General features: G+C 50.4%; 2 protein-coding genes across 2 annotated transcripts; one reads left to right on the forward strand and one right to left on the reverse strand.

The window, feature by feature from the left end:
• Positions 1–5,173: 5,173 nt before the first annotated feature.
• On the forward strand, positions 5,174–7,476 carry LOC125515387 (subtilisin-like protease). The gene has a single exon (XM_048680855.1). The coding sequence runs from the start codon at positions 5,175–5,177 to the stop codon at positions 7,452–7,454; it is 2,280 nt and encodes a 759-aa protein (XP_048536812.1). The 5' UTR covers position 5,174; the 3' UTR covers positions 7,455–7,476.
• On the reverse strand, positions 7,441–20,621 carry LOC125515396 (pentatricopeptide repeat-containing protein At1g20230-like). Its single transcript, XM_048680866.1, has 4 exons — positions 18,504–20,621; positions 15,508–15,655; positions 14,674–14,905; positions 7,441–7,939 (listed from the first exon to the last, which is right to left on the reverse strand). The coding sequence occupies exon 1, from the start codon at positions 20,589–20,591 to the stop codon at positions 18,603–18,605; it is 1,989 nt and encodes a 662-aa protein (XP_048536823.1). The 5' UTR covers positions 20,592–20,621; the 3' UTR covers positions 7,441–7,939; positions 14,674–14,905; positions 15,508–15,655; positions 18,504–18,602.
• Positions 20,622–25,734: the final 5,113 nt, after the last annotated feature.

Here is a 25,734-nt window from a genome sequence, read left to right on the forward strand (position 1 = left end):
TTATCAATGTGTTTGTATGTACATTATCAGGTCTGCAATGCATTAATTGCCATGGTATTAAGACATAAGTTACTGGGAAATGTTTCAATAACTTTTTTCTTCCTCAGGTGAAAGTTACCAAGGTGTTTGTACATAATTTATCTGGTTTGTGGTGTGTAAATTATCATGTTATTTATGTTCAAAAACTACCCGTCCCCTCAAAATTACCATGTTGCTTGTACGTGAGTTATTAGGTCAACGGTTCATAAATTATCATTCTATTATACAGAAAATTATTGAGGTATGTTTGAATGAAGTCTGGAACAGACGAAGATGGTCAAATAATGGATTTCCTTTGAACTTGATAAGAACCATGTAGTGGGGAAGTTGGCAAGTGAACTAAGATCTCAGTATTTAAGTTTTGAGTTCAATTCCTGGCTTTAGCATGACTTTTGGGGCTATAAAACTGCAGATGAACTATGGGTCCACATCAAGTATGAAAACTGCTAATGTGAAGGGAAAAATCATGATCAACGCTCACATGCCCTATGTCCACGTGCAAATTTGGATCACACAAAATCATGATCGAGTTAAATCAGGAGAGAGGGAAATGCCAAAAAGATCGTGTGAAACCGAAGCCAGAAAATCAAGAAAGAGGGTAGGCGAGTGCGCCCCGCACGATCAGGATCAAACGACGAACGAGTCATTTGATTATGTTGTAAAAACGCAGTAGTTCGCTAGATACATTTGTCGACAAGAGTGTTCCAAGGTTCAAAGAGTATCTTAATTGATTCCAAATGAGTGACACACTCATCGCAAAATCAATGTTTCCTATGAAACCGACAACCCGTTGAAGCTAGCCAAGACTTGCAATGCGGGCCGTCCCCACAGCAGTCATCCCTATTCCTCCATGGGCCATCATAATATTACTAACCAGATTCCATACTAGCCCGTAACTATACCTCGCTTCACATGAGACAGAAGGAGCGCTCACTTGAAGCACCTGCGCTAATGGGCTGGCCCAGCGTGCATTAATCGACATTTTTTCTTGTCTCTATCGCAATATTTTTTTGTTTTCCGATTTATGTTTTTTACTTTTTTATATTTGGAAATATTCTAAATATATAGAATACAAAAATCACTTTACATAAAATAATACAAAATGTATAAAAATGTTTCTAATGTATAAGAAAATTCATACAACGTGTATGAAAAAATGTTAATCGAGCATTAAAAAAAAACTAATTAAGAATTTGAAAAACTTAATCAAGCATTTCAAAATGTTAAATGTGTATAGAAAAAAAGTTCCCCATGTATACAAATGGAAAGAATATTTTTCATGTATTTAAAAATGTTAAATATGCATAAAATTCTTAATATGTATTTAGAAAAACTAAACATGTATAAATAAAATGATTATAATATTTTTGAACATGTTTTAATGGCAATAAACATTTATTTACACACAATACACATTTTTTATATATTGGAAACTTTTTATGTACATGTTAAAGTTTTAAATACTAAATTAACTTTTTTAAAATATATATCTTTATTTCTACTTTTACTTAATGTACAATCTGCACTTTGTTTACTTTATCAACATTTTTATATACACTTTTAAATACATGATAAACATTTTTATATACACTTTTAAATACAAGATAAAAACAAATTATAATGAAGAAAAAAAGAAAAACCTAAGAAAACCATGGAAGAAATAAAAATTTAGAGGAAAAAACAAAAGAAAACGAAAAAGTAATAAAAAGATGAAAAAAGCAGCGATAAGAAACGAATGAAGGAACAAACTACCGAGAAAACATGATATACGGGGCCGACATTCGTGCCGCATGGCGGGAAAGCTTTAGGCGAGGGGACCTATCATCTCTCTATAAGCGAGATATAGCTGCCGGATCATGGAGCCCAACTCCTATCTGGCGCCCTCAGCGTCGGTTATAATGTATTCCACAAACCGAACACATCCCCCCCCCCTCCCCCACTCCGTCCTGGGCTTGGCCCATTTACATTTTCTTCTTTTATCGTTCAAAGAATAGGTACATGAACTAGGCTTCAAATTCTTGAACACATCGTTTATTTGCACGAGGTGTAACCAACTGTGATTAGTTACGTTGTACATTGTTCTTGTTGTGCGCCTTCACTGTCTGGTTTCTAGTTTGTTTGGACATTTCTCTTTCAGCTTTATTCTTTTTTATTCTGTCTCTTTTTTAGTTTGTATTTGCTTAAATTCACACACACAAAATTCAAATTGTGAAATTTTTAAAATGTTCAAATGTTTTTTTAATTCACGGAGATTTTCTTAATTTCACAAAATTTTCCAAATGTGTCAACTTTTTTCAAATTGTTAAACCTTTTTGTCAAATGTCTGCACTTCTTCAAATCGATGAGCATTTTCAATTTCGCCTACATTTTCGAAATTCAAGAACTTTATTTGTCAAATTGATGGACTTCTTTCAATTTCGTGAATTTTTTAGTCAAATTAGAGATAATGTTTTTCAAACTGATGTACTTTTTTCAACTCGTGAACTTTTCTTAATCCATGAACATTTTTTCCAATTTAAAAAACCAGTAACTGCCATTTTCAGTAAACAAAACATCCGCAGAAGATAAAACCGAGAAAACACAGTGAGTAAACTGGTTCTTAAATTCAGGGACTTTTCTCAAATACAATTCTTTTCAAAATTCATGAAACTTTTTCAGTTTTGGGAACTTTTTCTTAAATTCATCAACTTTATTCAAATTCATTTTTTAATTCATGTACTTTTGTCAAATTTGAGAAATTTTTCTTAAATTTTTTGAATTTCTTCAAACTCAATTATTTTTCAAATTTCAGAAATTTTTAAAAAAATTGAACTTTTTAAATTTTGTGATTTTTTCTTACATTCGTAAACTTTTTGTTAAATTCATTTCTTTCCAAATTCTTTTACTTTTTCATAAACTGGTGAACTTTTACCAAATTCACGAAAAAAATCTCAAAGCTGTGAACTTTTTTCTTTAATTCATGTCCTTGTAGCAAATTTATTTTTTTCAAATTCGCGAACATTCTGTAAAACTATTGAACTCTTTTAAATTCATGAACCTTTTCAAATTTGGTATTTTTCCCCCAAATTAATGAACAAATTTTCACAGTAACTAATAATTTTAAAATTTGTAAAAAAGACCTGAAATTTTCAAAGATTTCTAAAATTCAGGAAGTTTTCAAGTTTGGAAACATTTTGAAATTTTTGTGAAACAATTTCAGTATCACGAACTTTTCCAAATTTGGGAACAATTTTCTAATTATGAACTTTTCAACTTTGCAAACTTTGTATTTCGAATTCATGAATTTTTTTTGCAAATTTGCCAACTTTGTGAAATTGTTAAACATGTTTCAAATTTACCTTTATAAATCAAAATCTTTTTTCCAAATTAATGAACTTTTTAAATTAATAGAAAAACAGTAGCCGGTTTTATTAGACAACAGGTGTTTATTCACAGCACGGGCTTAAAATGCAAAGGAAAAAAAGGGTAGCAAGCATCCCGTCGTGGTGAACGGTTGGTCGCTCAATGTCTAGGAAGAGCGATGGAGGAAACAGTAGCGCTCGAGCGAGTTATGGGCCACAGGCCGTTAGGGGGCACGCGTGAGCGCCAGTTAGTCTTCGGGGCGCTTAATGCGCCAACGAGGAGCTCCCCTCGTGGAGCACGTATTGACTATTGAGTCCTATTCTGCATTGCGTTCGAACAGCAGCTCTGATGATGCAGATCTGAAGGCAGAGGCATGACACAAGAGCGGCGAGAGAGCAGGACGAGGCACAGGGTAGCTGCAGCAATGTAGGAGCCAATGGAAGACTAATTTAAGACTGAAATTTCCTGTAATTTTCACTTAATCCATATCCTTTGGATAAAATACTTGGAAGTGTGAGGATATGCTGAGTCAAACATGAGTGATGACGTTATATTGGTATAGACACAGATAAAGATACGGCGTATCCAAAGAATTTGCAAATATTACTCTGTAAAAATGAAGGTGGACGATTTCACCTTCACAAAAGGTTAAAAATGCATACTATCTTTTCGCCATGATGGGAATTGCTTAAGGAAGGCTCCGAGGCATATAAGGTTTCTTCGCTTTATGCTGGCACTGTTGATTTGTTCGTTTCCTGTGTTCTTATGGCTATGGAGGCGTGATGGATCCCAACCCTTACCGTTAAGAGGGCTCATGCTTCATTTTTAGGTGTTTTTTTTATCTGTTTAGGGTTTGAGTACTATTCAGAAAAGTGAGGCGACGACGACTTCCTGAAGATAGAATAAGATTCTTCCCACCTAGTCCCCGTCCTAGCGGTGCGTTTTGCATCCTCGGAGGGCGTGTGAAGGTGTGTCTTCGACGGATCCCGCGGGATTCGGTCGGTGTTAGTCTTTTGGTGGATTTGCATGGATCCGGTCCTCGTTTGTATTCATGTCTTCACAGGTTGGGTCCTTCCGATCTACACTTCTCTTTTATGAGCGGCGGTTGTTGTTCGCTGATCTTTCGGGGTCTTAGCCCAATGACTTTTAGACTATCTACTAAAATAAAATTTGCTTGGTTCCGGTGATGGAGGGATGATGATAGCAGCGTGCCTTCGCTCGCTCTAGTGCTTGTAATCACCGTTGAGTGGTCTGCGGATATGTATGTAATTTTTGTTATTTTTTAAACACAATACATACTGAGGCGCTCATATATACGCACGTACACCTTATTTTTATGAGCATCTTTTGTGTTCTTTGCACTGTCATAATGTATGATGGATAGATAGAAAGTTTTTTTTGAGGGGTATATAGATGGAAAGTTTTTTTTGAAAAAAAAACTGCTAAGCAAACAAGAATCATACACTGAGATGCCGAAGCAATGCTCCGCCCGAAATGGAGGATCAGAATTGTCGCGTCACACACAAAACATGCAAGCAAAACAAAACAAAAAACAGATGCAGTTACATTATGAGTCCAGAAAGCAACAAAACCATGCACACATTCTGTATGTCCCTGTTTCCAAGGAGATCCACATCGCACTGCATCTTTGGTGGGATCATGCATGGATGCCAGTCATGTAGGAATACAGAGTGGCCAAACTAGAACACAGTTTGAGAAATGTATATAAGCATCGCTTGCGCCAAATATTTTTCATGCCCATACTTGCATGCTCTCGTAGATCGGTAGATGACATGGCTCACCTGACGGCACTACTCCTCGCGTCCGTTCTCGTCTTCGTCTTGAGCGCGACACCCACGCTGAGCATTATCACTGGCGGAGGCGGTGCGACAGCGAGGCAGAGTACCAGCCTCAACCATGGAGCCGCTCGAACTTACGTAGTGCTCGTCGAGCCTCCGGCGCACGCGCACCACGCCGACGAAGCCGCGCACCGGAGATGGCACAAGTCGTTCCTGCGGCCGGGGTCGCGCCCTGGCAGGACGGCCGGCGGCGACGCACCGACCATTCGCCACTCGTACACGGGCGTGTTTTCCGGCTTCGCCGCAAAGCTGACGGAGGACGAGCTCGCAGCGGTGTCCAGGAAGCGCGGGTTCGTGCGCGCCTTCCCGGAGCGGAGGGTGCCGCTGATGACGACGCGCACGCCGGGGTTCCTCGGCCTGGACGCCAAGCGAGGCGTCTGGAACGCCACAAACTACGGCGAGGGCGTCATCGTCGGGTTGCTCGACACCGGCATCGCCGCCTCGCACCCTTCGTTTGGAGACGAGGGCATGCCGCCGCCGCCTGCCAGGTGGAAGGGCAAGTGCCAGGCCCCCGTGCGTTGCAACAACAAGCTCGTCGGCCTGGTGTCGCTCATGAGCGGCAACGACACCACCGACGCCGTCGGGCACGGGACGCACACGGCAGGCACCGCGGCGGGCCACTTCGTGGACGGCGTCTCGGCGTTCGGCCTCGGCAGGGGCACCGCCGCCGGGATCGCGCCGGGCGCGCACCTGGCCATGTACAAGGTATGCGACGGCGAAGGATGCTTCGAGTCCGACATACTGGCCGGGATGGACGCGGCGGTGAAGGACGGCGTGGACGTGCTGTCGCTCTCCCTCGGCGGCCCCTCCATACCATTGGACAAGGACCTGATCGCGATCGGCGCGTTCGGGGTAATGTCCAAGGGCGTCCTCGTGGTGTGCGCCGGCGGTAACAGCGGCCCGACGCCCTCCACGCTGTCAAACGAGGCGCCGTGGATATTGACCGTGGGGGCCGGGTCGGTGGACCGGAGCTACCGAGCCACCGTGCGGCTCGGCGACGGGGAGGCGTTCGACGGCGAGTCGCTGACGCAGGACAAGCGCTTCAGCGCCAAGGCGTACCCGCTCTACTACCCTCAGGGCACCAGCTACTGCGACTACTTCGACGGCGTCAACATCACCGGCAAGGTGGTCGTGTGCGACACCGAGACGCCGTTGCCTCCGCTGAACTCGATCCAGGCGGTCCAGGCGGCAGGCGGCGCCGGAGTGGTGTTCATCAACGAAGCCGACTTCGGGTACACCATCGTGGTAGAGAAGTATTATAACCTCCCAATGTCACAGGTGACCGCGACCGACGGCGCCAAGATCATGGGCTACGCCAGGGTGGGCTCGACGGCGGCCGCCCACACCGCAACGATACTGTTCAACAGCTCGATTGTTCACGTGAAGCCGGCGCCCATCGTCGCGGCCTTCTCGTCCCGCGGGCCGAACGCGGCCAGCCCCGGCGTGCTCAAGCCCGACATCATGGCGCCGGGGCTCAACATCCTCGCCGCGTGGCCGTCGATGGTGCCTATCGGTGGCACGGAGTCGTACAGCTACAACGTTGCCTCCGGCACGTCCATGGCCGCGCCGCACGTCACCGGCATCGTGGCGCTCGTGAAGAAGGCGCACCCGGAGTGGTCGCCGTCGGCGGTCAAGTCGGCCATCATGACCACGTCCAGCACCGCCGACAACGCGGGGCACCCCATCATGGACGAAGAGCACCGGAAGGCGAGCTTCTACTCGATCGGCGCCGGCCACGTGGACGCGGCGAAGGTCGTGGACCCGGGCCTGGTCTACGACCTCGACGTCGGCGACTACAGCGCCTACATCTGCGGGCTGCTCGGTGAGCCGGCCATGAAGACTATTACGGGCAACAGCAGCTTGACGTGCGCGGCGGTGGGGTCCATACCAGAGGCGCAGCTGAACTACCCGGCGATACTGGTGCCACTCTCCGAGAAGCCGTTCAAGGCGAAGCGGACGGTGACAAACGTGGGGCCGGCGATGTCGACGTACACCGCTCACCTGGACGTGCCCGGGTGGCTCAAGGTGAAGGTGGAGCCAGAGGCGCTGGAGTTCACGTCGGCGATGGAGAAGAAGACATTCACGGTGACCGTGAGCAGCAGGGGAGGCGACGCCGACGCCGGGCAGCTGGCAGAGGGGAGCCTACGCTGGGTGTCTGAAGATCACGTGGTGCGGAGCCCGATCATCGCGGACGCCAGGGTTGTCCCGACATGATTCTGTCAGGCGTTCGTTGTACTCAGCCAGCCTGGTTAGCATAAGCACAAGTATCCATACAGTTCACAACATGGAGACATTATCGTTCTTCCCAACTAGCACTACTCCTTGAGGTCCCGATTGCAAACATGCAATCACACAAATAGGGCACTTATCAAAGGAGGTCACTGAGATAACCTTGTATCTTTACTGTATCAAATATCACTACTCAAAATCCTCAAGTTGCCAGCACAATCAAGCTTCTGTCTGAGAGATACTCCCTCCGTCCCAAAATAAGTGACTCAAGTTTGTACTAACTTTGTACTAAAACTAGTACAAAGTTGAGTCACTTATTTTAGAACGGAGGGAGTACATTGCAAACTGAGAGCACCACTTCTTTTGTCGAAATCGCGAGGAACACTTGTCACTTGCTGTGCCTCCATGGGTGCTCTGCTTGGGCAAGATTTGAACACCAAAACTCGGACTGGAAGGTCAATGATGTGTTACTGTTACAAAATGACCAGACAATGAGAAAATCAGCAACACATGTTGCACATTGAGATGGCATGTGTAGTGCAGTTTAGATCGTTTCCCAACAAAAGATTTAATAAATACACGAAAGGGAAATCCAGGCACCGAGAGGACATGTCTGGTGCAGTCGTGCAAGTTAACAATGCACACACGAAAATAAATTTCCAAATGATTTTTTGGAAGCTTCACAAGAGATATCCAGGAATCTGAAGATAATTACATTGCTGACGGGATAAGGTAAAAGTGGCATATACTCCCTCCGTTCCAACAACAAAGTTTTAGGCAATGGGGAGTGGAAGTCATAAAAAATCTATGGCCAAAGTCAATAAAATGGTTTCTTGGAAATAAAATGTAAAAAATGGACGGTTTAACAATAATTTTCTATTTTCTCAAAAAAAAACAATAATTTTCTAATAAGATGCTCAAACAAGCCAATCAGCTTTGATTGGAAATGGAAAAGCCACAGTATTAAGAACCTACTGTAATGAGTACTCAAACATTAATTTAATTATAAACAATGAAGGTTATCTGACAAATCAGCTGTTCTGAAGACATCCTAAAGGTGAGGAGACAACCTTTTTTGAAGAACTGAAACTTGGAGCAAATGCTAGGGCCAAATGTTGCCAAAAATCTCCGTGTTCATTTGTTTCTAAATACATCAGGCAGCTGAGCAGCTTTAGCCGAAGATATAGCAGGGTTAACTATGCTGCTGTGGCTGAGGGAGATGCCAGTTTACTGCTACAACACCTCCTATCACTCCGCCCTGCGCGCTACGCCGTTTGAGGTGGTCTATGGTCGACCGCCCCCGCCTATACTACCGGTAGACCCGGAGACGGCTCGGACAGGTGACCTTATCCGCACCCGCGATGAGATGCTTGCTGAGGTCCGTCAGCGTCTCCTTCAGGCCCAGCAGCTGGCCAAGCATTACTACCACGATCATCATCGCGAGGCGGAGTTCGCGGTGGGTGACTGGGTGTGGCTGCGTCTTCTCCACCGCTCTACGCAGTCGCTTGACCCGCGCGCCAAGCGCAAGCTCGGGCCTCGCTACGCCGGGCCCTTCCCTATCTTGGAGCGCATTGGGAAGGTGGCCTATCGTCTTCAGCTTCCAGCCCGCGCTCGCATCCACGACGTCTTCCATGTGGGGCTGCTCAAGCCTTTTCGTGGCGAGCCACCAGCGGCTCCTCCAGCGCTTCCGCCAACCGCCGATGGTCGCATTCTTCCAGAGCCGGCAAAGGTGTTGCAGGCACAGCTCCGTCGTGGCGTCTGGTTCGTCCTCATTCAGTGGGCGGGCCTTCCGGAGGAGGAGGCTACTTGGGAGCAGCGTGAGGATTTTCGCCAACACTATCCAGACTTTCAGCTCGAGGACGAGCTGTTTGCGCAGGCGGGGAGAGATGTTATGACCGGTTTGGTCTATACTAGGAAGAGGCCCACCGGGCATTAGTATTAGGGGCTTGGCCCACAAGTTATCTTCGGCAAGTTATTTTAGGCAAGTTATCTTAGGCTAAAGTTATAAATACTAGTTGTAAGACAACGTTGAAATCAAGCAATAAAGATATTATCATCTTCTGTCCGCCCACACGCCCGCTCAAGCCCTCGTCCCCCTCCTCCTTTCCCATACAATCTGCGCCGGAGGCCTGGTAGGAACCCTAGTCCTACCAGACAGTTTTAAAATACGGTCACTAGATTCCAGGATCTCATCTGAGACGAAGATATAGCAGAGTTAACTTCATTACTGTGATTATCTGTGACCCGAAAGTTTTTCTTTGTAGCATCTCTTGTGTTTAATCTTTCATTGAGAAGGAGCCATGCAAAACCCTTTAGCTTGGCAGAACATTTAGAGGACCAAATCCAGTTGAAACGAGCAGAAGCATACTGATGGAGTTCTTGGGCATACTGATGGAGTTCTTGTATGTGTCTCCCATGTTCACTTGGGTCATTGCTCCCCTGCACTGTATGTTCGCGAAAGCTCGTGCTGATGGAGTTCTGGCTCCCCTCAACCTCCTTCCGTCAAATCCGCGCCTGAGCCTTCACGCGGATGATGCAGCGCTGTTTATCACTCCCATGCCTGAAGATGTTCTTGGTACCAAGCAATTGTTGCTTCAGTTCGGCGCCATTTCAGGGCTAGTTGCCAACCTGGACAAGAGTGGGTTGTTCACAGCTCGTTGCGACAACATTGATCTCCCCCAACTGCTAAGGTCCTTTCCTGTCCCCGTCATGCAATTCCCATGCAAGTACCTTGGACTACCACTTTACTTCAGGAAGATCACGTGACCTGAAATACAACCGGTCCTAGATAAAATAGCTGCAAAACTGCAGAAGTGCAAAGGAAAGCTTCTCAACAGTGATGGACGACTGCGGTTGGTGAACTCAGTGTTGTCTGTTATACCAACTTACCTGATCACGGTCTTCAAGCTTGATTCTTGGGTCATTAAGCAAATTGACAAGCTGCGCAGGAACTTCCTCTGGTGGTCTAAGCCGGACGCAACTGTCGGTTTGGCCTGGTTAACTCGAACGCCGTCTGTCGACCTAAAGACATGGGCAGGCTGGGCGTCATGGATATCAAACGTTTTGACAGGGCGCTCAGGCTTCGATGGAAATGGCTCGAATGGATGGCAGACAGAGACTGTGGCTAGGCTCTCATATTCCCTGTGACAAGGATGATCTTGCTCTGTTCCGCGCCTCCACTTCCATCTCCATTGGCAATGGCACAAGGGTGTCCTTTTGGAATGACCGGTGGCTCAACAGCTGCTCCCTAAGGATTTGGCACCGGGCCTCTTCATTCTGTGCTCAAGGAAAAATGTCGCGGTGGTGACGCAATCAAATCCCAGAGATGGATGTCGGGCCTCCAGCGCATCACGTCTCCCTTGCAAACTAAGGCAATTCACTGCCCTTTGGTTGCAGCTGCAGCAAATCCATTTGCAGCCGGAGATCGACGACTCTATCTGCTGGAATTTTACCACCTCAAAGGTTTATTCGGCTAGCTCTGCCTACCGCTCTCAGTTCCTGGGCTCCTACTCAACATCCCGATTCGACAAGCTGTGGCGCTGCAAGGTTGAATGCAAATGCCGACTCTTCATGTGGCTCTGGCTGTGCGGAAGGATTCTTACGAATGAAAACCTCGCCATCAAGGGGATCCCGCACAGCGAATTTTACCACCTATGCGATCAAGAGGATGGGACTCCTTTTTCCATATGATCCTGAGATGCACCTTCTCGCGATCCATTTGGATGTTGGTTGCCAACTGGACTAACTGCCCTGTTCTCACCCACAACGCTGAGAACGCGACCACCTCTGAAGCTTGGTGGAACGACCTGACATGCACTTTGGATCCAGAGCTTATCACCACTGCCATATACACCTGCTGGAATATATGGAAGGAACGGAATCGCAGGGTATTCCAGACGCGCCACCTTCCTGAGCTAGAGGTTCTTCATCTGATCAAGCAAGATATTTCTCAACCGGTGCTTTCCATACATTGGATATCGGACACTGAAAATACCCCAGAACCAGAACCAGACTAAAGCTTTCTTTCCTTGTTTTTCTTTCCCCCTACTCTGTAACACCCTCGTGTTGTAACTTGTAAGGCATGGATGCTTATTGCTTTCTCCTACTTAATATATAGGGATGCAATGGTGTCAGTTCCTAAAAAAAAGTATTGGGAGCTTTCATGGAGTAGCATTATTTCCCCAAGAGTAACTCCAAGTGTCATACTCAGCAGGATCATTTTGAGGATTCTAAAGGATGACTCTGAGGATCAGAAATTCATCAAAAGCTTGAAGAAAGAGGGAGGCGGAACATATCCAGAATATCGTCAAGACTCCCCCCAGAGGCAGGGGCGCCTGGCTTTATCTATAATTTCAATAACCCCTTCAGGCAACTTGAGGGAGCATATATAAATAGAGGGAAGAGCGCTAAAGACAGCTTTTGTGACTGTGTGTTATGACCGGCATAGGGGCTTAGCCCAGTGGGTTATGGCCCAAGTATCTTAATTAGGGGCTTAGCCCAATTATCTTATCGTATTAGGATCGTTTGCTTAGGAGTCAAGTAAACCTCTCTATATAAGGAGAGGAGATGTATCAATCTAATCAAGCAAGAAGCAATCAATATTTGCTCGGCTTCCCTTAGGGAGCCGGGAGACCTAAACCCTAGCCGCCTCCTGCTTTCGCCGCCGCTGCTCCCGTCGCAAGGACGACGCCACGCCGCCGGCCGCCACACACCAGCCCTTGCCCTTCCCCCTCCTTCCCGTACAACCTACGCCCTAGATCCGGCAGGGCCCTAGCTCCTACCAATTTGGTATCCAGAGACTTGGGTCCGATCATGTCTTCGTCAACACCATCGCCGCCGCTGCCCGTCTCCACCTCCGCGCCGATGACCACTGCGCCGATGACATCCTCCCTGATGACCACCGCCAGGGCCTCCATGCTATCGGGCCCGGTCACCACCGCGGGCTCCTCACCGCCGCCGGCACCCATCACGTCCGCGCCGCCGGCGACCGCCGTCTTCATGCCGGAACAGATGACCAGCACGCTGCGGGATCTCATGACGGCCGTCCAAGGGCTCCACCTCAACCAGTACCACCAGTATATGGCTGGGCAGTACGCACCTCCGTCGGCTGCGCCGATCGCTGCCTACGGCCACCCCGCGCTGCCGTGGCCGTCCCAGGGCGCGCCTGCATACGGCGGGCAGCTGCTGCTGCCGTTCCAGGCCGGGCCCCCGGCGTTGCCATGGCCGACCCAGGGTGCGTCGGCCTGCACCGGGCTGCCGCTGTTGCCGTTCCAGGCGGGTCCACTCCGGCCGCGGCCCCTCTGTGGTATCTGCAGCCGCCGTCCCCCGCGGCCACCGACGCGACCGCCCACCCTCCGCCGCCGACGCTGCAACCATCGGCGCCACCCCTGCCCAACTCAGGGGCGCCCTCGCCAGCGGGACTACCGATCCATCAAGTCCGGTTTCCGCCCTCTCCGTCGCCACTACCAGCGTGGGCGGCGGGGCCGTCGCCATCGCCGGTCTACACTACGGCTCCGGAGCAGCCGACCCCGTTTACGCAGTTCGGCGGGCCGTCCGGCTCCACGGGTCCCTACCCGGAGTCCCCCGACCAGGCGCCACCCGCCTCGCTGCTCCGCACCTTCGAGCCAGCTCGACACGGCGCTCCGACCCAGACACCGCCGCGGTTCGCCAAGATCGACTTCGCCACCTATGACGGCACGGAGGACCCCCTCAAGTGGCTCAACCAGTGCGGCCAGTTCTTTCGCGGGCGGCGCACCCTCGCCTCAGAGCGCACCTGGCTCGCCTCTTACCACCTCCGCAACGCGGCACAGACCTGGTACTACGCCCTCGAGCAGGACGAGGGCAGCATGCCCCCTTGGGAGCGCTTCCGCAAGCTCTGCCTCCTTCGTTTTGGGCCCCCGATCCGCGGGAGCCGCCTTCCCTTCACCTCCACGGTTCAGGACTTCGCCGGCCGTTTCCAGGCCCTGGCATGCCACGCGTCGGGCGTGACGGCGCAGCAGCGGGCCGACCTCTTTGTCGGTGGACTTCCGGATCACATCCGCGTGGACGTGGAGCTTCGGGGACCCCAGGATATCCAGACGGCCATGTACTACGCCCGCGCGTTCGAGCGCCGCGCGGTGGCCGTCCAGTAGGAGTCACCGTCCCGGGCCACTGGGTCGCTACCCTGGCCAGATCCCGCTTAGGGTCGGTCCTGCTCAGGCTTCCGCGGCACCCCTCGCCGCGACCGCGGCGTGCCCGTTCCGCTGGCTCACCTCGGCCGAGCTACTCGAGCGTCGCCGCCAAGGGTTGTGCTTCAACTGCGACGAGCCCTACACGCCCGGCCACGCCTGCCTGCGACTCTTCTACTTGGAGGTTGCAGACTACATTCCGGAGGACGCCGTCGCCACCGACCTTGCCGCCCCAGCTGTCGCGAAGGTGCTTGACGCTGGTTGATCACCTCGAGGAGTTCAGCAAGCGCTTCCCCACCTTACAGCTCGAGGACGAGCTGTTTGTGCAGGCGGGGAGAAGTGTTATGACCGGCATAGGGGCTTAGCCCAATGGGTTATGGCCCAAGTATCTTAATTAGGGGCTTAGCCAATTATTTTATCGTATTAGGATCGTTTGCTTAGGAGTCAAGTAAACCTCTCTATATAAGGAGAGAAGTATCAATCTCATCAAGCAAGAAGCAATCAATATTTGCTCGGCTTCCCTTAGGCAGCCGGGAGACCTAAACCCTAGCCGCCTCCTGCTTTCGCCGCCGCTGCTCCCGTCGCAAGGACGGCGCCACGCCGCCGGCCGCCGCGCACCAGCCCTCGCCCTTCCCCCTCCTTCCCGTACAACCTACGCCCTAGATCCGGTAGGGCCCTAGTTCCTACCACTGTGATTCTCCCACCAAAAGACAAGGAGGGGCAAGAAGTTAAGAGCTGCTGCATCCTATGAATCAGATCAAAGTCCCTGATTCCAGGTTTGCTCAGACCAAGAGGAAGCCCGAGATAGGTGAAGGGGAAATTGGCAATGCGGCAACCATAGAGGCCAGCTAACTGCTGCATTTTTCCTCCAAAACATGGATGGGAAGAAGGCAAGTTTTCTGGAAATTAACTCAAAGACCAGTGGACTGTCCAAGGGATTCAAGGAGGCTTTTAAGACAGCAGTTAGTGGGAACATGTTTGCATGCTTAAAAGCATATCATCTGTGTATTGCCAAACAGGGAAGATGCTGTTAGTACCTGGAAGGGGGAGTTGAAGCAGGTTATGGTGACAAGCACAAGCCTTATTGATGATAGCTTGAAAGTTTTCCTCCCCGGGGCACCATTAAGTAGGACAGAGGAGGTACCAGTGGAGAGGACGGATTTAATCCATCCAATCCACCTTGCATCAAAGCCCATATGCTCCATGACTCTGATGATCGTGTCGTGCTCGATAATATTGAATGCTTCTCCAAAGTCAAGCTTAAATTTCCTGCTTGGATTGATGGCATCGGTGAAGAAACAAACAAGCTGTTTGATCAGTATAATCCTTAAAGTATATATCTACGTGTCAACAGTAGTGAATTTGATTATCTTATCCCACTTAAGAACCCTACTATAGTAGAATGATCCATCAAAATCATGAAAGCCCCCGCCACAATTTCTGAAAAAATATGTGATAGATAGAAGCTAAAAAATGAGAATATCAATAGAATCTGGCAAGCATGAGCTAGTTAAAAAATGTTGAGAGAGATACAAACCATAAAAGCTGAATGAAGAAATGAAGGATAAGATATGCTAAAGAAGTTGTCAGTGTCTAAAAATCCCTCGGAGATAATAAAGAATCCAAAACAGATGGTATCTTACTGCAAGGTTTTTTGGTCATGTCTGCACAAGAGTATGGCATGCCCATCGTGGCACTAACTGGGTGTGTGCAAACGACTAGAAGAATCTAGGCACAAGCATTCATTTGGTGAATAGCATGTCATATTAAAAATATGAAAACAGAGAACTGATGATGCTATTAACTTAAAACAAGGTATGTTAAGTTCCTTCAGCAAGTGTCACGTGTAAACAGAAGCATGTAAACGATACCTTTTTTTCTATTTGATGCATCCTCCGAAAGCTGATGTGTCTCACTTCCATGGATTTAATCATTTCAACCATTTACAAAATTAATATCAACTCCAAGTTCCAACTGAGTCTCTCCAATGGAAGTATTCCACCAATGTATTTCTGAAATCTGCAGGTTGAACGACTACAAAATTCATAGGGTTATACTAAAACAAATTCCATATATAACTAAGAACTTGACTAGGAAATTAGACCTTGTTTGGATACCAATCAGTCTCTAGATAAAACAACTAACTCAAGGTGAAACTGCCCATGGTGGCGTGTAGACAGGACTGTGTGTAGAGTTGAAATAAAGTTCTCCTTTGGAAAACACCAGATAATGGTGTGTTTTAGATCAGAATGATTAGCTAATAAAACCGAGACTGACGAAAATTGTAGCAACATGGTATTAAGAAAAACTGAAATTGCAACTGGAGACATCACATATGTTATGGCCGGTTTAGCTAGGCCCAGCGGGCAATCTTAGCCCACAAGTTATCTTAGGTTAATTCTTATCCAAGTTATCTTAGGTTAATTCTTATGCAAGTTATCTAGGTTATAAATATAGGCTGTAAGACTCTTTTTGGAATTAAGCAATAAGAATATTATTATCCCTATTGCCCGGCTCCCAGAGGAGCCGGAACCCTAGCCGCCTCTAACCCTAGCCGCCGCCGCCATCTCCCTCCGACGCGACAGCGCCCAGCCGCCGGCGCGCCCGATCATCGCCCCGTCCCACTCCATCCTTCCCCTACAGCCTCCGGAGCAGATCCGGTAGGACCCCTGGTTCTACCAATTTGGTATCCAGAGACTCGGGTTCGATCATGTCGTCATCAACACCCACGCTGCCGCTGCCCATCATCACCACCGCCCTGATGACCACCGCCAGGTCCCCAACGCCGCCGGCCCCGATCACCTCCGCGTTGCCGGCCCCCGTCACTTCCGCGCCGCCGACAACCTCCGTCTTCACGCCGGAGGAGATGACCAGCACCCTGCGGGACCTCGTGACGGCCGTCCAGGGCATCTCCCTGTACTTGGCCGGCCCGCACACCACCCCGCCGGCTACGCCCCCCGCCTACAGCCACCCGGCGACGCACTGGCCGATCCAGAACGCGTCGGGCCCGAGCGGGACGCTCCTGCTGCCGTTCCAGGCGGGCTACACCGGCGGGCCCCGCCACTGCTGCACCTGCCCTGGTACTCGGTACCCGCGGCGATCGCCGGGGCCCATCCGTCGCTCCAGCCGCCGCCCACCCCAACGCCATCCTGGCCGCAGTGGCCCGCGCCGGTTCTCGCGGCGCCACCCGCGCCTCCCGCGCCCGGCCCACCGCCGCAGTGGCCCGCGCCGGCCCCAGCCGCGCCAACCGCGCCGGTCCGGCTCCCACCGCCGCCGCCCAGCTCCAGACTGGGCCAGTCCACACCGGGAGGACTTCCGATCCAGCAGGTCCGGTTTCCGCCGTCACCGTCCCCGATCCCGGCCTGGCTAACCGGGACGTCGCCACCGCCAGTTTACACAAAGGCCGGGGACCCACCGGTACCCACGCTGCAGTCTGGGGCCTCGTTCGGCTCCGCGAGGGCCTATGACGGCCTTCCCACCGTTGACCGGGCACCGTCATCATCACTGCTCCGCACCGCCGAGCCGGTCGGCCATGGCGCGCCGACCCAGACACCGCCACGGTTCGCCAAGATCGATTTCGCCACTTATGACGGCATGGAGGACCCGCTTAACTGGCTCAACCAGTGTGCGCAGTTTTTCCGTGGGCAGCGCACGCTCGCGTCGGAGCGCACTTGGCTGGCATCCTACCACCTCCGCGGTGCAGCCCAGACCTGGTACTACGCCCTCGAGCAGGACGAGGGCAGCATGCCCCCTTGGGAGCGCTTCTGCGAGCTCTGCCTCCTTCGCTTTGGGCCTCCGGTTCGCGGGAGCCGCCTGGCGGAGCTCGGCCGCCTTCCCTTCACCTCCACGGTGCAGGACTTCGCCGACCGTTTCAAGGCCCTGGCATGCCATGCGTCGGGCATGACGGCGCAACAGCGGGCCGACCTCTTTGTCGGCGGACTTCCGGATCACATCCGCGTGGACGTGGAGCTTCAGGGACCCCAGGATCTCCAGTCGGCCATGTACTACGCCCGCGCGTTCGAGCACCGCGCGGTGGCCATCCAGCAGGAATCACCGTCCCGGACCGCTGGGTCGCTACCCGGGCCGGATTCCGCGCAAGGTCGGCCTGCGCAAGCTTCTGCGGCACCCCTCACCACGACCGCAGCGCGCCCGTTCCGCCGGCTCACCTCAGCCGAGTTACTCGAGCGTCGCCATCAAGGGTTGTGCTTCAACTGCGACGAGCCGTACACGCCCGGCCATGCCTGCCCACGACTCTTCTACCTGGAGGTTGCAGACTACATTCCGGAGGACGCCGACGCCGCCGACCTGGCCGCCCCAGCTGTCGAGAAGGTGTTTGACGCTGGTTGATCGCCTCGAGGAGTTCCGCAAGCACTTCCCCACCTTACAGCTCGAGGACGAGCTGTTTGTGCAGGCGGGGAGAAGTGTTATGGCCGGTTTAGCTAGGCCCACCGGGCAATCTTAGCCCACAAGTTATCTTAAGTTAATTCTTATGCAAGTTATCTTAGGTTAATTCTTATGCAAGTTATCTAGGTTATAAATATAGGTTGTAAGACTCTTTTTGGAATTAAGCAATAAGAATATTATTATCCCTATTGCCCGGCTCCCAGAGGAGCCGGAAACCTAGCCGCCTCTAACCCTAGCCGCCGCCGCCATCTCCCTCCGACGCGACGGCGCCCAGCCGCCGGCGCGCCCGATCATCGCCCCGTCCCACTCCATCCTTCCCCTACAACCTCCGGAGCAGATCCGGTAGGACCCCTGGTTCTACCAACATAGCATAGGAGTGAACTTTTCTTAGGCTCTGCATATAATGCACAGGTCCGCATGTTGGATTCTGTTTCTTACTTTTCATATAATAATTTTACATTACCTCGTGAAAACAATATCCACCGTAAGGTAGGGGGACATGCATGCTCATTCACCTTCTACACCAAGTTGTTGAACAGACAGTAAGTCAAGGCAGGCAAAATCACCAGTAATCCCCACAAGAACATTTCCCATCCTTGAAGTGATGAAACCTGTTGGTGTCTCTAACAGATATCTCCCTCCCCTCAAAACATGATATGAACTTCATTGCTTCGTGGCAATCACCACAAATCCGGAGGTTCTTTATCACCCGGAGGGGTGTTCCTGGGCTCGTGCTTATGAGGCCCAATGCAACAGCCAGCTTTTCACTGTGCACAGCAAGGATATCATCCTTTTCTTGTTCTTCCACATCATGTAGGACAAAATCTGTGCTCGGTGCAAAGCCCAGCCTGCTCATCTCAATGGTAAGCTGCTTTAGTTTCTCCGTTATCGCAGTCATCATGGGGTGTGAATTGTCACCAGCAAACAACATGTGCACCTTGTTCTTGATCTCTATCCAACTGCAACCCTTTTCTTTCTTCAATCCCATATTCTTCATCTGATCCCTCACTCTACTTACCCCGTCCCACATTTTTTTAGACGCATAAATGTTGGAAAGCAGGACATAGTTGCCGGTATTTTCTGGCTCTAGTTCAAATAGCTTTTCTGCTGCGACTTCGGCCAGGAACACATTTCCATAAACCCTGCAGGAGCCCAGCAAGGACCCCCAAATACAACCATTTGGCTCAAATGGCATCTCATTTATGAGATCGTATGCCTCATCAAGCTTGCCAGCCCGTCCTAACAGAGTAACCATACATGCATAATGCTCCATCCTCGGGGAAATGCCATGACTATGCTGCATTTCACTGAAGTAGCGACGCCCCTCCTCTGTCAGGCCAGCTTGGCCACAGGCACCAATGACACAGGTGAATGTGACTAGGTCGGGCTTCTGTTTGCACTTCTGCATCAAACAGAACAACTGCACAGCATTTGCGGCCTCCCCATGCATTGCATAGCCACCAATCATCGCATTCCACGAAACCGTATTTTTAGACGGGATTGCATCGAAGATCGTCCTCGCATCCCTGACCTTGCCACACTTTGCATACATGTCCACCAACGCACTGCCAACGTAAACGTCATGAAGAAATCCCTTCCTAAGAGAAAAACAGTGTGCTGACCGGCCATGCATAAGAGCAGCAACATTGGCAAATGCTGGCAATACGCAGGGTATCGTGACTGAATTTGGCTCGATCCCTTTTGACTGCATCTTCCTGAAAAGATCCACCGCTTCCAAATCTTTCCCATTCTGCACACAGCAGGCAACAATCGAGGTCCAGGACACAACATTCAACTCGACTCCTCGGCTAACAAACTCGCTGAACAGCAACAATGCCTGAGAGACCTGGGCGTTCCGAGAGAGCCCAGCGACGAGAGCGTTGCAGGTAGCAACATCCATGTGGCTGGACTCATGGAACACGTGAGAAATCTCATCAGCACGCCCACACTTGCCGTACATGTCGATGAGCGCAGTGACCACATGTTGATCTAGCCTGCACCCTGCCTTCACCACATATCCATGCAGCTGCTCGCCAACCGAGACCTCTTTCACATCCCCGACCGCAGAGAGTGCACACGAGACACCGGTGGCGTCCGGCAAGAACCCTTCCCCGTGCATCCTCACAAGTGCCTTGACAGCGTCGAGGGCGCTGCCGCTCCGGTTCAGCCCGGAAACCAGTCCATTCCAGGTGATCACATTCGGCTCCACGCCGGCGCTCCGCATCCGCTCCAGAAGGCCCCACGCGGCCTTGGCATCGCCTCGTGCAGAGTAACCGGCGATGAGTGCGCTCCAGCCGACGACACTCTTGTCCGGCATTCTTTCGAACACGCCGCGGGCGTCGCTGGTGGCTCCGAGGCGGAGGTAGGTGTGGAGGAGCGAGGAGGCGACGAAGGGATCCTCCGCAAGGCCGGAGACCGCGGCGGCCGCGTGGAGCGCGCGGGCGAGGGGCTGCGCGGGGCATGACTTGAGCGCGGACGGCAGGAGGTGCGCGTCCGGCGGGAAGGAGACGTGGCGGAGGAAGTGCAGAAGGGTGTTGGAGTGTTGGCACATTGGCTTGGTTGGTACTTTGGTGCCAGCTGATTGATCGACTCGACAAGTTTTGAAGATGGGGCATCAGACTACTGATGTTTGGCTCCCCGTCAAACCACTCCTTGTCCGTTCGATCCAAAGCATGGTAGACGTCCGATGTAATGTACAATGATGCTATTTTAGTAGTGCGAAGGTGGAGGAGAGAGAACTCATAAAAAAAAGGTTTGTCTTCTTTTATTTAAGATAAGACAAAAGATGATCTCTTAACATAATTTGTCTCATCATGTTTTAAGGAATTGCTAATTATTGAAGATAAAGCTAAAATATAACTCATTGTAGACATACTTTTTTGTTATCTCTAAAATACATGCAAGACTTAAGATAAGACTATTCTATCAACCATTATACATGCCCTTAGTCAGGCCCGTAAGTTTAGCTAATTTGTTTCGTTAATTGAGTGCTTCGTCATAACTGTCCTCGCATCCATCACACTTCCGGCTTTTTACGTGAGTAATATGTGGGCTTGAGGTAACGTGGGCCTGGTAGTTAGTGTTGAAAACGAGTGTTTTGGCAATGCTTTACGATGTATTGATCGGTGCATAGCGCACGTATATATGGAGTACAAGATGAGCCACAACATCAACTATACAATGACTAGGAGGTGGGCCGGCCTATACAATATACATGCACAAACCATATATTCAACACCCCCCGTAGTCAAAGCGTCGTCGAAGATGCAAAGATTGGACGTAAACTCCTCAAAAACAGAAGTAGGTAGTCCTTTTGTCATGACATCGGCGAACTGTTGCACCCTCGGGACGTGGAGAATCCGGATGCGCCCAAGAGCCACCTGCTCACGAACAAAGTGTATGTCGAGCTCAATATGCTTCGTTCGTCGATGGTGGACCGGGTTGGCGGAGAGGTACACGGCGGAGACGTTGTCGCAGTAGACGAGCGTGGCCTTGTGGACATCACAAAGCAACTCCTGGAGCAGCTGACGAAGCCAAGAGCATTCGGCAACGGCGTTAGCCACTGCCCGATACTTTGCCTCGGCACTCGAGCAGGAGACGGTGGGCTGTCGCTTGGAGGACCAAGAGATCAGAGACGGGCCAAGGTAGACACAGTACCCCGAAGTAGAGTGCTGTGTATCCGGGCAGCCAGCCTAGTCCGCATCAGAGTAGGCGACGAGGTTGGTGGAGGCGGAGGCCGTGAGTGTAAGTCCCATGGACGGGGTGCCGCGTATGTAACGGAGGATACGCTTCACCAAGGTCCAGTGAGAGTCACGCGGAGCATGCATGTGAAGACAGACCTGCTGAACAGCATACTGCAAGTCGGGGCGCGTCAGGGTCAGGTACTGCAAAGCACCCACAATGGAGCGATAGAAGGACACATCGGATGCGGGAAAACCCTCCAGAGCGGAAACCTTGGCCTTGGTGTCGACAGGCGTGGGAGCGGGCTTGCAGTTAAGCATGCCGGCTCGATCGAGAAGCTCATGGGCGTAGCGCTGCTGATGCAGGAAGAACCCATCTGGCCGTCGAACCACCTCAATGCCAAGGAAGTAGTGCAAGGGCCCCAAGTCCTTCATGGCAAACTCATAGCAAAGACGAGCAGTGAGCCGCTGGAGGAGCGCGATAGTGGATGCCGTCAAGATGATGTCATCGACCTAGAGCAACAAGTAGGCCGTGTCAGCTCCGTGATGGTACACGAAGAGGGACGCATCAGAGCGAGTCGATGTAAATCCGAGCGTCTGCAGGAATGCAGCGATGCGCTGGTACCAGGCCCGAGGCGCCTGCTTCAACCCGTATAGGGAACGGGAGAGCAAGCACACATGATCTGGATGCGTGGCGTTGACGAAGCCGGTGGGCTGCTCACAGAACACCTGCTCAGCGAGGTGACCGTGCAAGAAGGCGTTGGAGACATCCAACTGATGCACAAGCCAAGCTCGGGAGACAGCTAGCTGAAGCATGGTGCGGATCGTGCCCAGTTTAACAAACGGGGCAAAAGTGTCGGTAAAGTCCACGCCCACACATTGTGGAAAGCCCCGAGCCACCCAGCGAGCTTTGTAGCGCTCGAGAGTGCCATCCGAACAAGTCTTGTGCCGAAAGACCCACTTTCCCGTGATGATGTTGGCACGAGGCGGCCGAGGAACAAGCTGCCAGGTGCGGTTCCGTTGGAGCGCGTCGAACTCTTCCTGCATCGCAGCGAGCCAATGAGGATCCCGAAGGGCGGCTCGAGCTGCCAATGGGAGAGGAGACGGCTCAGAGACGGAAGCAGCGAGAAGGTACTCATCGCTAGTGTATCGCGTACTCGGGTGGAAAGTGCCAGCCTAAGAGCGAGTCATCGGGCGGGGCAGCGAGTCCGGGTCTACGGCGGGCGAAGACGAAGAAGAGCCTGTCACCTCTGATGCCGCAGGCGAGGCCGCCGCAGGCGAGGGCGCGGGGGACGCCGAGGAGGGCGTCGTGGCCGCCGGGGAGGCTGATGTTGGGGAACGTAGTAATTTCGAAAATTTTCCTACGCACACGCAAGATCATGGTGATGCATAGCAACGAGGGGACAGTGTGATCTACGTACCCTTGTAGATCGCAACGGAAGCGTTGACACAACGTAGAGGAAGTAGTCGTACGTCTTCTTCCCGATCCGACCGATCCAAGCACCGTTACTCCGGCACCTCCGAGTTCTTAGCACACGTACAGCTCGATGACGATCCCCGGGCTCCGATCCAGCAAAGCGTCGGGGAAGAGTTCCGTCAGCACGACGGCGTGGTGATGATCTTGATGTTCTACCGACGCAGGGCTTCGCCTAAGCACTACAACGATATGATCGAGGTGGAATATGGTGGCAGGGGCACCGCACACGGCTAAGGAACGATCTCAATGATCAACTTGTGTGTCTAGAGGTGCCCCCTGCCTCCGTATATAAAGGAGCCAAGGGGGAGGGGTGCGGCCAGCCCTATGGAGGCGCAGGAGGAGTCCTACTCCTACCGGGAGTAGGACTCCCCCCCAATCCTATTCCAAATAGGACTCCCAAGGGGGAAAGAGAGAGAGAGGTGGCCGGCCACCTCTCCTAGTCCTAATAGGACTAGGGGAGGGGGGAGGCGCGCAGCCCACTATGGGCAGCCCCTTTCACCTTTCCACTAAAGCCCAATAAGGCCCATATGACACCCGGGGGGTTCCGGTAACCTCCCGGTAATCCGGTAAAATCCTGATTTCACCCGGAACACTTTCGATGTCCAAACATAGGCTTCCAATATATCAATTTTTATGTCTCGACCATTTCGAGACTCCTCGTCATGTCCGTGATCACATCCGGGACTCCGAACAACCTTCGGTACATCAAAATGCATAAACTTATAATAACTGTCATCGTAACGTTAAGCGTGCGGACCCTACGGTTCGAGAACAATGTAGACATGACTGAGACACATCTCTGGTCAATAACCAATAGCGGGACCTGGATGCCCATATTGGTTCCTACATATTCTACGAAGATCTTTTATCGGTCAGACCGCATAACAACATACGTTGTTCCCTTTGTCATCGGTATGTTACTTGCCCGAGATTCGATCATCGGTATCCAATACCTAGTTCAATCTCGTTACCGGCAAGTCTCTTTACTCGTTCCGTAATACATCATCCCGCAACTAACTCATTAGTTGCAATGCTTGCAAGGCTTATGTGATGTGCATTACCGAGAGGGCCCAGAGATACCTCTCCGATAATCGGAGTGACAAATCCTAATCTCGAAATACGCCAACCCAACATCTACCTTTGGAGACACCTGTAGTACTCCTTTATTATCACCCAGTTATGTTGTGACGTTTGGTAGCACTCAAAGTGTTCCTCCGGCAAACGGGAGTTGCATAATCTCATAGTCATAGGAACATGTATAAGTCATGAAGAAAGCAAATAGCAACATACTAAACGATCGGGTGCTAAGCTAATGGAATGGGTCATGTCAATCAGATCATTCAACTAATGATGTGACCTCGTTAATAAAATAACAACTCTTTGTTTATGGTTAGGAAACATAACCATCTTTGATTAACGAGCTAGTCTAGTAGAGGCATACTAGTGACACTCTGTTTGTCTATGTATTCACACATGTATTATGTTTCCGGTTAATACAATTCTAGCATGAATAGTAAACATTTATCATGATATAAGGAAATAAATAATAACTTTATTATTGCCTCTAGGGCATATTTCCTTCAGTCTCCCACTTGCACTAGAGTCAATAATCTAGATTAAACAGTAATGATTCTAACACCCATGGAGTCTTGGTGCTGATCATGTTTTGCTCGTGGAAGAGGCTTAGTCAACGGGTCTGCAACATTCAGATCCGTATGTATCTTGCAAATCTCTATGTCTCCCACCTGGACTAGATCCCGGATGGAATTGAAGCGTCTCTTGATGTGCTTGGTCCTTTTGTGAAATCTGGATTCCTTTGCCAAGGCAATTGCACCAGTATTGTCACAAAATATTTTCATTGGACCCGATGCACTAGGTATGACACCTAGATCGGATATGAACTCCTTCATCCAGACTCCTTCGTTCGCTGCTTCCGAAGTAGCTATGTATTCCGCTTCACATGTAGATCCCGCTACGACGCTTTGTTTAGAACTGCACCAACTGATAGCTCCACCGTTCAATGTAAACACGTATCCGGTTTGTGATTTAGAATCGTCCGGATCAGTGTCAAAGCTTGCATCAACGTAACCTTTTACGGTGAGCTCTTTGTCACCTCCATATACGAGAAACATATCCTTAGTCCTTTTCAGGTATTTCAGGATGTTCTTGACCGCTGTCCAGTGATCCACTCCTGGATTACTTTGGTACCTCCCTGCTAAACTTATAGCAAGGCACACATCATGTCTGTTACACAGCATTGCATACATGATAGAGCCTATGGCTGAAGCATAGGGAACATCTTTCATTTTCTCTCTATCTTCTGCAGTGGTCGGGCATTGAGTCTGACTCAACTTCACACCTTGTAACACAGGCAAGAACCCTTTCTTTGCTTGATCCATTTTGAACTTCTTCAAAATCTTGTCAAGGTATGTGCTTTGTGAAAGTCCAATTAAGCGTCTTGATCTATCTCTATAGATCTTTATGCCTAATATGTAAGCAGCTTCACCGAGGTCTTTCATTGAAAAACTCTTATTCAA

This window comes from Triticum urartu, chromosome 1 (assembly GCF_003073215.2).
Source record: "Triticum urartu cultivar G1812 chromosome 1, Tu2.1, whole genome shotgun sequence".
Taxonomy (NCBI): Eukaryota; Viridiplantae; Streptophyta; class Magnoliopsida; order Poales; family Poaceae; genus Triticum; species Triticum urartu.